This window comes from Anopheles coluzzii, chromosome 2, assembly GCF_943734685.1.
Source record: "Anopheles coluzzii chromosome 2, AcolN3, whole genome shotgun sequence".
Lineage (NCBI taxonomy): Eukaryota > Metazoa > Arthropoda > Insecta > Diptera > Culicidae > Anopheles > Anopheles coluzzii.
In genome coordinates, this window is record NC_064670.1 from 124,929,104 (window position 1) to 124,939,018 (window position 9,915).

Genomic DNA, 9,915 nt, shown 5'->3' on the forward strand with positions numbered 1-9,915 from the left:
TTTCAACTTTGTCAAAATTGCTTGTCAACAGCCAAAAGCTCAAAAAAGTGACATAAGCTCACGTTTTGAAAAATTTGTCAGCATTTTGTCACTCTCATGGCCTTTCGCCTTGTGAATCGGTTGGCATATAAAAAATCGGTAGGAATACAGATAAATCGGTATTTCTGGTCACTCTGTACTCTGTACTCTGGCTGTACGCTCGCGCGGCGATAGTGGCGGGTTGAGTACTGATTCCGTTGCCGCCAAGCCGTTGTCTTTGCTAAGCAATTCTTTTCATGCACCTTTTTGCGTTGCTGCATGTTTTCAAAAGATGTTGGAATTACACGAATTATTGTTTAATTGTAGGTCACACGTTATTTCTCACGATTTATCACTGTTATTAGCAGTTACTTCGGGGCTTTCATCCCTTTTCCAACCAATTCAGTTGTCAGGTTTCGTCGAACAAGTCCTTTTTTCCAAGCCAATTAACAAGTTTTTTTTGCAATTAGCAAATTTATTTGCAAATTGAGAGAACAATAATTTTAAACATTTACCAGTCTCATTATTGTATTTTCATTTGTCACTTTTTTCTATTAAATTTATGGACAAACATCATCGTTCATTAGATGTCCGTTTGTACAGGGCTGTCAGACGGGGGACGGTGGTTGATGGTTTTTGTTAGCTGGGAATCGCTTTGGCAGTCAAAAAGAAAAACGACGGTCGCCTCTTTCTTCTTTCGCCACAGACGATAATGATAACGAAAAAATCGTAAAACAGCAACCGTGCCGAGTGTTTCCGACCACACCAAACGGGAAACAGGATCTAAAATTCATTTCACACTCTGTACGCTGTTAGTTTGCCGCCTCGTAGAGTGTTTTCTTTACTAGTTTTCCGATTCGGCATATAAACAAACCAGTAGTGCGTCGTGTACAAAGGAAAGGTAGCTAGGCGGGCACAGGTGGTGGACGGAAGGTGGCGCAATAAAGAAAATCATGCATCCGGATCGCCGATTGTATCTTCTGGTGCTGTATGTGTTCGCACTACAGCTCCGGACGTCGATAGGAGGCAATCCGCGCGACAGTGCCCAGGTCAGTGCCCGGAATGTGGCGAGCAATGGCACCAGCAGCAGTAGCAGCAGTAGCGTCAGAAGCAACAGTAGCACCAACAGTAGGTATCGCTCCGCAAGGAGGGGCATCTCGTGACCAGCCGGAACTGTTTGTTCAGCCTTTTTCATCCACTGTCTCTGTTCCAGCAGTTGCCTGTCGGGAGGATGTGCTCGACCAATGTCCCCCGAATGCGTCATGTGATAAGGGTCAGTGTGTTTGTCTTTTCGGCTACAAGCTGAATGCCGCGTATCACGGGAAGAACGCCTCTGCCAGCAGTCCGCCGCCAGCCATGCCTGTTCCGAGCACCAACGCTGCCTCCATTACGTACTGTTTGCCGGACGAAACCGGCGCCAAAGCAACCTCCCTGCACGGAGGACCTGGCAGCAATAGCAGCAAAGCGCCGGGCGACGGAGCTGCTGCCGAAGGAGATGGTGGAAAGGCGGGACAGTTGCCCCTGCGGGAACCGGTCGCTGCTCATCACATCCTCGGTGGCGTGCTGATCCCACTCGCCTTCGTCGTGATACTGATCGGCAGTGCCATCCTCGCGAAGCGTACAGATCTCTGGGCACGGCTACGGCAACGGTTCCTCGCGCACCGGAACCGCCACCGACGGCGGCCGGCCTACGAGGACGTGGTGCTAGGTAATGATTCCGATGATCCGCCTTTGATCTAAAACGAAAGCAAACCGAACCCAACAACCACCAACCAGCATCTTCTCTCTCTCTCTCTCTTCTCTCTCTTTCTTCTCTATCCTTTCTTTTTCCTTGTGCCCCACTAATTCCCTTCGCACCTCCGCACCTCACCCCCTACTAGTCACCCCGTCGGTAGAGCACCACGGTTGAGAGGTCGTGTCTCGGTGCAAGCATGTCGTACTAGAGCGAGTGTGTGTAGCGGCTGTTCGATGTGCTTATTGGTATTTTCTGTTTAGCGTAGATTGTCTGTCCTCTAATCCCCCTTCTCTCCCGTAGTACCACCACGGTATTATGTCCCTTCTGCTAACAAACCCTTCCATAATCGACGACTCATTACCATTATGCGTAACCGAAATATCTCTCTCTCTTTCTCTCTCACTCTCTGTTCTCTTCTTTCACTGTTCCACATCACAACTTCCTTTTCGTTACTAACGACCCCCCTTAATCAACTAAACAAAACCAACAACGACCGACAACGACGAATTGATGAGAGCAGTGGGCTTTGAGCCACAGGCGGGCAGGCTTTGAGAACGCCAAAGAGAACAGTACCATGCCGAAGGAAGGGTGTGCATTTAAGTAGATGTGCTTGTTTTTACATTATCGCCCCCTTATCGAGCGCGAACTTGCTGCAACCTACGTTCCTTAACGAGAAGAAGAGCGCGATCCCGCGGGGAGATGTACTGAAGAAATAAGTCTAAAATCTAAGTCATTGAGGCGCGGAGGATGGTCGGAACCGATCGCACACATACGCACAACACCGTAAGATAGTGGAGTAGAAGATCGTAGCGATGAGAAATAGGGGGCAGAGGGGGAGGCAGAGGTACCCTGATAAGAAGCTGGGAGCTGCAGCACGGGCAGAGGATAAGATAGAATCTTGCCAAATGGAAAAAAAAACATATTCTTATTTGAAAGCGAATTAGCAGTTAAGAGAATTATTGAAAACACAGTTGTGTTTGTCCAGTGGAATTTGGCGTTGAAACAGCAGAAACCAAATGTCTTTTTGAGGAATTAGATAGTGTAGCGTGTGTGTTTGATCACACTTTCACCAAAAACAAAGAGAATGGAAAGACGTGGAAGTTGTAAGAATTTAGAGAATGTCGAAGCGAACGATCGATAAGTGCGGATAAGAGTGGATAGTTTTAACTTCAAGGACCTCCAACGCCTATTTTGGGCTACTTTGGGTTTGATCTAAACCATCAGCCTAGGAGGTCTCAGAGATTTGCATCAGAGAATTTGATCTTCCTTCCCGGAGGGCATTAAATAACATTAATAAACAATAATTTAGGACATAGGAGTAAAAAAAAGAGGGTGAAAGTTGTAGCATTTCGTACGATAGGTTCCTTTTAGCTATCGAATGAGATTAAAGGACTAACACGAGAGGATAACGGGGAATGTACAGTCAGTATCAAAACGCACAGAAACAGAACATGAACTCATTACTATATGCATTACAGAGGAGCAGCCATATCACTGCACGCATCAGGGGGGACGAACTCGAAAAGGGACAAAAATAAGAGAAGGAATTGTAGCATTTGAAGGCAGGCCGCACGAAGATCTATTACTTACACTCACCTAACTCGTGGTTTCTTCCCATCCCCCTGTGCATTTCCCATATCATTAGGCGTATTGTTCCTTATTGTTTTTGTCACCCTTCTTTTGTTTACCCCTCTCTCGGTCGTTTCCTCATCATTTTGTTTGATTACATTTAATGAGCCATAATTTTCGTCATACCAAAAATATGTATTCTGTGATAAATTTCAATAAATGTCTATATTTTTAAGACGGTAACATTTTCGGAGTGCCAGCGCAAGGAAGAAAGGTTACCGATTGTACGATTGTTTGTTTGTTGTTCGCGATTTATTTCTATTTTTCCCCCTATTCGATCTGTTTCGCGCCTTCTGCCGCCCGCGTTAGTACCCTACGCCGTTCGAGGTTTTTGTCGGGTAAATGCACCTCGAACGATTTGAAGTGATCGAGTATGTTTCTGACTAGTGGTTCCTTCATGTTGTAATACTCCGCTATCTTTGCCGAGGTCCACTGCTGCGGGTCGGTCTGATGGTTGCCAATAAACTGAACCGCTTGCCGCAGCGTGCAACGGCCCTTCGTGACGGTGCGCGGTTCGAGATGGCCAAACTCGTACTCTTCCACGGTGGTACGGTTTATGGGAAGAGGTTTATCAGGGTCTTGCGTTTGAGCAGCCTTGGGATCGATCTGAAAATGTAACGGAAGAAAGAACACACACGTGTGTGTTGTAATAAAACCGATAATCACATGAACGACGGAAGGAGGGAGCCTCTGCCACCGTACCATCACATCCTTTGAGGTAACGTAGACTTGGCGCAGATTTTCATCCAACTGAACATTCTTACGACTCTGCTCTTCGACAATCTCTGGGTGATCTGTGCAGGATAGGAGAAGAAATCAATTATCACCGGGGATATGCAAAGAAGGTCACGGACACACTCGCACACGGTTCCTTACCCTTGAGCACACGCTCCAAATCTCGCAGGTTGGATTCAAACTTTGGGGCCGGTTTGGGTTTTGCTTGCGATATCACTTTCTGTGCCCGGTTTTCCACATTGAATCGTTGCACCTGCCGTCCAACGACGGACATTGCTTTACCCATTTTAAGTGCAGAGCTTACAGCACATCCGAATTTTGTGTTTAATATCAGCAGATTGCGTAAATATACCCGGTTTGACAAATGGTGCAGCGAGAAAATGTGATTTGACGTTTCAGCCGGCGGACGGTTTGTTTACGTTGTTGGTTTGAACAAATTTTTAGTCATTAAACCGTTTAATTATACAAAAAAGTGTTAAATTACGTGAAGAGTATTTCAAAAGAGCTGAAACTATTGTATTTAGGGTATTTTTCATGAATAAAATAGTGATAATAGAGTTCGATGCAGTTTGACAATCACCTTACCGATTGATATAACCAAAGTGGGTATAGGGACTAGGTGGGCTTATAGGTTTGGCGGGAAGGCCATATTGGACGAACGAATTCATCGGACGAACGAATTCATTCGATTGTGATACGTAGTTTTTCACCCACACTACGACACATCAACCAAAACAGCCATTGGAATTCTCACGCATACATCAACAAATGATCGAATCCCCTCCTGTCATTTCGTTTTCATTTTTCTACCCACCAAAGTGGGTTTATTATACAGGTGGGCTTATCCCGAACAATTTGACAGCCGTGCTGTAGAAAAATGAAAACGAAATGACAGGAGGGGATTCGATCATTTGTTGATGTATGCGTGTGAATTCCAATGGCTGTTTTGGTTGATGTGTCGTAGTATGGGTGAAAAACTACGTATCACAATCGAATCCCCTCCTGTCATTCGTTCGTCCAATATGGCCTTCCCGCCAAACCTATAAGCCCACCTAGTCCCTATACCCACTTTGGATATAACGTTTTCACCGGGCAGCTGTCATAGCACAATAACAAAACAAAGCACGAAGTTAGCCGGCGCGAAACATGGTAAGCACCATTTAGCTGATTTTACGGGATTTTCTCTGTTTAAACACCTTTCTGTCGAATATTTCAGTATTCTCTACTACACAAAGAGGAGGCGGCACACGAGGAAAGCATTTGGTCTTGCGCCTGGGGCCGAATAAAAGTGCGCCCGGAAGGTGCGGAAGACGAAAACGATGACAACTCACGAGATTCCACGGCCAGCAAAAAGGACGCCAGTGGCTCGCAGGCTGAGTACAGAGATTTCATCGTTACCGGCGGTGTCGATGATACGGTGAAGATTTGGGACGTGTTGCCGGATCGGAGCAAATTTAAGCTTCGCAACACCTTCACCGGACATTCGCTCGGTGTGGTGTCGGTGGATGTCAGCACCAGTGGGGAAGGTAAGCTACGCAGAGGTAGAACTTGGAAGGGTTACAGAATGATATGATAAAACATGATTTCATTTGTAGTTATCGCGAGCAGTTCGCTCGATTCAAGCCTGTGCATATGGAAGGCGGAAACGGGACAGCTGATGAATCAAATTTCGGTCGGACCGGTCGATTTGTGGACGGTGGCGTTTTCACCATGCGATAAGTACATCATTTCCGGTTCGCACGAGGGAAAGATTTCGCTCTACAGTGTAGAGACGGGCAAGGCGGAACAGGTGTTGGATCCACAGAACGGCAAATTTACGCTCAGCATTGCATATGTAAGTATTTGAGGAAAGGGACGATAATAGCAAAGTTTCATGTAATACCCATTTCAGAGCCCCGATGGCAAGTACATTGCGAGCGGTGCGATCGATGGCATTATCAACATTTTCGATGTGGCAGCGGGCAAGGTGGCCCAAACGCTCGAAGGCCACGCCATGTCGGTGCGCAGTCTGTGCTTCTCGCCCGACTCACAAATGCTGCTGACCGCTTCGGACGATGGGCACATGAAGCTGTACGATGTGGCACACTCCGACGTGGTGGGCACGCTGTCGGGGCACGCGTCCTGGGTGCTGTCGGTATCGTTCTCGGGAGATGGGAAAAATTTCGCCTCCTCTTCCAGCGACAAGACGGTCAAAATCTGGAACGTTGCCGAACGCCAGTGTCTGCACACGTTCACCGAGCACGCGGATCAGGTGTGGGGCGTACGGTACAGCCCGGACAGTGCGAACGTCATCTCGGTGTCGGAAGATAAGTGTATAAACATGTACGACTGTCCACCGAACGTTGTGTGAGATTAATAAAATTCTTTCCATTTCACGCATTTTTCACCAACAAGAATTAGTTTCGGATGTTCGTTTGATTCACATCCTACTGGAATTGGATAAATTAAATTGAATTCGTATAGGAAAATGGGATGAAACTGAGAATCGGTAGGAATTGGCACAACTTGGCATAATTTGACATGGGTACAACAGCAACACGTACGTGACATCCATTTTTATACTGGAATATTTTGGTCACTAGCTGAAAAGAATAACAATACTAGTGAAATTTTGTTAAACTATATCCAAGCGTAACCGTAAGGTCAGTCATGTGATTGCAGAAAAGGATAAAAAATGCCAAATTGTATAAATTCACCCAATTCATAGCTAAGTTTGTGCATAAACCGCTTACACCTCTTCATAACCACAGCGAGGACGACACCTGGAATGGTTGTCAAAATGGATCGTTTTGTACTGACCTACACGGAAACCACCTCCGTGAATTGGTTTCCATGTGGGGCTATATTTGTAACAACCATTCAATATTAAAGACTACATTAGGCCGGACGCTACCGCTCATACATAAATCAATCTTGTTCGCACTTCATTAATATCCTCCCATGCCCGTCCCATGCCAATGGGAAGTTGTGGAAAACGAAAGCGATCCTTTTCCTTCTGCCCTTTCGTAGGGCCTCTTCCTCCCCCATCCCTCCCAAAGTGGCTATTTTCCGTCCATTTCGACAAACAGAAACCTCTGATGGGTCGAATTTTCTCATGCATTTCTGTGCTTCTGTGGAAGAGAGGGAGGCAGGGAAAAAATCCCAACAGTTGGCCAATCCTACAGTGCAAGGGAACGGCAGTCGGGGGAGAGAAAAAAAGGTTCGAAGGATATCGTCAAACTAAAACTTCTCGCCCCAATGCCCCGAGGGTGTAGTACCGGTGGGTCTGTCGAATTCCATCTCGAAATCATTCGCGACCAGCCAGAAGACCGGACGACCAAATGGGGTGGGGTGGCTTGAGGCGTGTAATGTTTGTCTCCGCAATGGAATTACACTTCATAGGCCACTGATTTCTTCCCTTCGAGACCATTTCACATCTGAGCACCCTCCCTCTGCGGTGGACAAAAAGTTCAGTGACACCCAAAAATCCCAAAGACGGGGAAAGGGTCTCTGAGCGGCGCCCAAACCATAAAAGCCCGAAGAAAAAAAGGGAAGGTCAGCACAAGTATGTGCTAATATTATGCAGCTCGTTTCCGGTGTCGTCAAGCGTCCACCAATGGGAAGGTGAAGGAGAGGAAGTCAGTAATGATGTAAACTTGTGCAGAAGGTCGTGGAAAGTACAAAACGGCAAGAAACCTATCGGCCGGAGGGGTTGCAGGAGGTCAGAGTACGGATATAGTTAAGTCGAAGTGATACGCTACACCGTACGACGGGACGACTACATGGAGGAGGGGGGTGTGGGCAGGAATTAACGAACGGATGAAAAAAAATTTGAAAAAGTTCACCGTAGTAAACATAATCGTATAATGCACGACCATTTTGTTACGGCTATTGATTGAACGGTATAAAAAAGTCCAAAATTTCAATTCAATTGTAAGACATTCTATTACTTCTCAACATCTTGCGTCTCATAAGCGTAACAACCACCATGTGCTTTTTCTCTTTTGCGCAACCCTAATGCAGATACTGTGCGTATGCCCGCATGGCGACTTACACGCACACTACGTTACCATGGCAGCTTAGATGCATTCCATGTGTGCTGCAGTTACAGGCTTTGTTTTTGTTTACAGTCGCACATGATGTACGGCCGACTGCCACACCACTACGACACAAACGGAGTCCAGCCTACCGACCGATGACTAATTCCCTCCTAGTTCAAGACCGAGTCCCCCACAACCCCCGTCGGTCGATGCGATTCGCAATTCAAAGCTGCAACGGTTAATTGCGTAGTACGTGTGTGTGTGTGTGTGTTTGGTTGGTCGTAGTGGAAGGCTTCTGGGTAGGCCCTTCCGAAAACGGTCCACTTTTTATGCTCATTTGGAAGGGTTTTCTTTGTTTTCTAACCACCCCAATCCCCTGTCCGTCCGGTGTGTCGCATCGGTTCCGATTTCGATCGGTATTGGCGGAGGCTGAGCTGAGCTCATAAATATTCTAAGCCAAAGTCGCAAAACAATAAAACATGCTCAATTGAATTCGAATTGCAAAACAGTCTGGCTGCTGCCGTGGAAGCCCTTCGGGACATGTTCAATGTCCACTTGAGATAATTACCAGCGCCGAAGATTCGATTTGACCGTTGGAAATGATTGCATCTGCGAGTGTGTGTGTGTGTGTCTGTGAGAATGTGTTTGATGTGTGCATATTGCTGCAGGCTACTTCAGAGACTTTTGTGTAGGAAAATATAGCTCATCCACCGAGATCGGATTGATTAACTCTTGTTCTAAAGGTACAATTTTGCCAACACTTGAAAGTGCATTGTTTTCGTTTAAAATAAATATATAAAATCCCATTTTTTATAACTCGAAACAACAATAAGTTAACCCAAACAACTCGGCATCAGATTGTTGAACATTTCCTCTAAATATTTATTCTATTTCCGTACAAATCAGTCGTAGTTGTTGTGGCTTTTTTGCTACCAAACAGCCCAGTCGACATAAAACCCGTTTATGTCGACACTAATCCAACGTTGTTTATGTTGCGACCGTTAGTAGTGTGCGTGCTCCAGCGGCTTGGTGTGCGTGCGAGAGTAGGCTCTCTCTTTCACAAGCTATCTCTTTCGCTCGTACCCAGTTGCCGTGTTCAGTGAGTGCAGTGCCATTCATCTCTTTTCAGCAAACGTATGCTTGCCCGCGGAATGAGGGGTTGTTGCTGCTATCTCTGTTACTTGCGCTTCGTGGAATGCTTAGGTGCAGTGCACACTGTAGGGTGAAACGTCAATTTCGAGAAGAATTTTGTGCAATTGTGCCATATTTTGTATGATTTCAAGAAACAAATTTCAAAATTTGGTTGGATTTTAATATTAAAAAGGCATAAAAATAACTCTTATTGCTTAAAAAAGTCAAAAACTTCTTTTTTTCTTCCAAAAGAGCGCTGCACTGCATCACAAACATTGAAGCTGCCCTGTGTGTGCTAGCCCATGGCCGGATTCGTGGAGCTTAACGAAAGCTTTTATGCTCCAACACAGTGACCCGACGAGTGTTGAACGAACTGCAGCTAGTGGGGGAGAAGAGGGAGCGTTTGTGTGGGCAAGGGTGGAAAGAGGAACCACGGCAAGCACGCACCCCGTCCCGAGAGCGAACGCTTCCATGGCGCTTACAAACAGTCGTTGTTTCGCGTTTTCTCATGGCTGTTGGCCTCTGTCCTGACCGTGTCTCGTGTTTGTCGTTTGCGTCGTGGTCGTGGTCGGTGCAGTTGCAGGGCTCGCGTAAATTTCGCGAACGGAACACCGTAGTCCGCGTCGTGTCTGTGTGGTGTGCGTGTAT

The 9,915-nt window shown here is 46.4% G+C and overlaps 3 protein-coding genes across 6 annotated transcripts; 2 read left to right on the forward strand and 1 right to left on the reverse strand.

Moving 5' to 3' along the window:
* The first annotated feature begins 657 nt into the window (after positions 1-657).
* LOC120949438 (uncharacterized) lies at positions 658-3,609 on the forward strand. Of its 4 annotated transcripts, XR_005751038.2 has the most exons (4): positions 658-1,146; positions 1,235-1,726; positions 1,899-1,998; positions 2,274-3,609. XR_005751038.2 is itself a non-coding variant. In XM_040366745.2 (3 exons), exons 1-3 carry the CDS (start codon positions 972-974, stop codon positions 1,925-1,927), a joined length of 696 nt encoding a protein of 231 aa, XP_040222679.2. In that variant the 5' UTR covers positions 659-971; the 3' UTR covers positions 1,928-3,609. The 4 variants fall into 4 exon arrangements, 3 of the variants coding, with proteins under 3 accessions (XP_040222679.2, XP_040222677.2, XP_040222676.2); XM_040366745.2 differs by having other exon boundaries at positions 659-1,146; positions 1,899-3,609; XM_040366743.2 differs by lacking the exon at positions 1,899-1,998 and having other exon boundaries at positions 659-1,146.
* A 3-nt stretch (positions 3,610-3,612) lies between these two features.
* Positions 3,613-4,499, reverse strand: LOC120949439 (protein NDUFAF4 homolog). Its single transcript, XM_040366746.2, has 3 exons — positions 4,259-4,499; positions 4,085-4,176; positions 3,613-3,988 (listed from the first exon to the last, which is right to left on the reverse strand). The coding sequence occupies exons 1-3, from the start codon at positions 4,401-4,403 to the stop codon at positions 3,653-3,655; spliced, it is 573 nt and encodes a 190-aa protein (XP_040222680.2). The 5' UTR covers positions 4,404-4,499; the 3' UTR covers positions 3,613-3,652.
* Positions 4,500-4,919: 420 nt separating this feature from the next.
* Positions 4,920-6,496, forward strand: LOC120949437 (WD repeat-containing protein 61). Its single transcript, XM_040366741.2, has 4 exons — positions 4,920-5,266; positions 5,334-5,643; positions 5,713-5,951; positions 6,009-6,496. Exons 1-4 carry the CDS (start codon positions 5,264-5,266, stop codon positions 6,465-6,467), a joined length of 1,011 nt encoding a protein of 336 aa, XP_040222675.1. The 5' UTR covers positions 4,920-5,263; the 3' UTR covers positions 6,468-6,496.
* The last annotated feature ends 3,419 nt before the right edge of the window (positions 6,497-9,915 follow it).

What these genes read in the sequence shown, in the direction of transcription:
- LOC120949439 (XM_040366746.2), bottom strand. Translation starts at nt 4,403, where the DNA reads ATGGGTAAAGCAATGTCCGTCGTTGGACGGCAGGTGCAACGATTCAAT. An exon ending in TTTGGAGCGTGTGCTCAAGG is followed by an intron (nt 4,177 to 4,258) that starts GTAAGGAACCGT and finishes TATCCTGCACAG; the next exon opens with ATCACCCAGAGATTGTCGAA. An exon ending in TTACCTCAAAGGATGTGATG is followed by an intron (nt 3,989 to 4,084) that starts GTACGGTGGCAG and finishes TTACATTTTCAG; the next exon opens with ATCGATCCCAAGGCTGCTCA.
- LOC120949437 (XM_040366741.2), top strand. An exon ending in TGTCAGCACCAGTGGGGAAG is followed by an intron (nt 5,644 to 5,712) that starts GTAAGCTACGCA and finishes TTTCATTTGTAG; the next exon opens with TTATCGCGAGCAGTTCGCTC. An exon ending in TTACGCTCAGCATTGCATAT is followed by an intron (nt 5,952 to 6,008) that starts GTAAGTATTTGA and finishes TACCCATTTCAG; the next exon opens with AGCCCCGATGGCAAGTACAT.
- LOC120949438 (XM_040366742.2), top strand. Translation starts at nt 972, where the DNA reads ATGCATCCGGATCGCCGATTGTATCTTCTGGTGCTGTATGTGTTCGCA. An exon ending in AAGCAACAGTAGCACCAACA is followed by an intron (nt 1,147 to 1,234) that starts GTAGGTATCGCT and finishes CTGTTCCAGCAG; the next exon opens with TTGCCTGTCGGGAGGATGTG.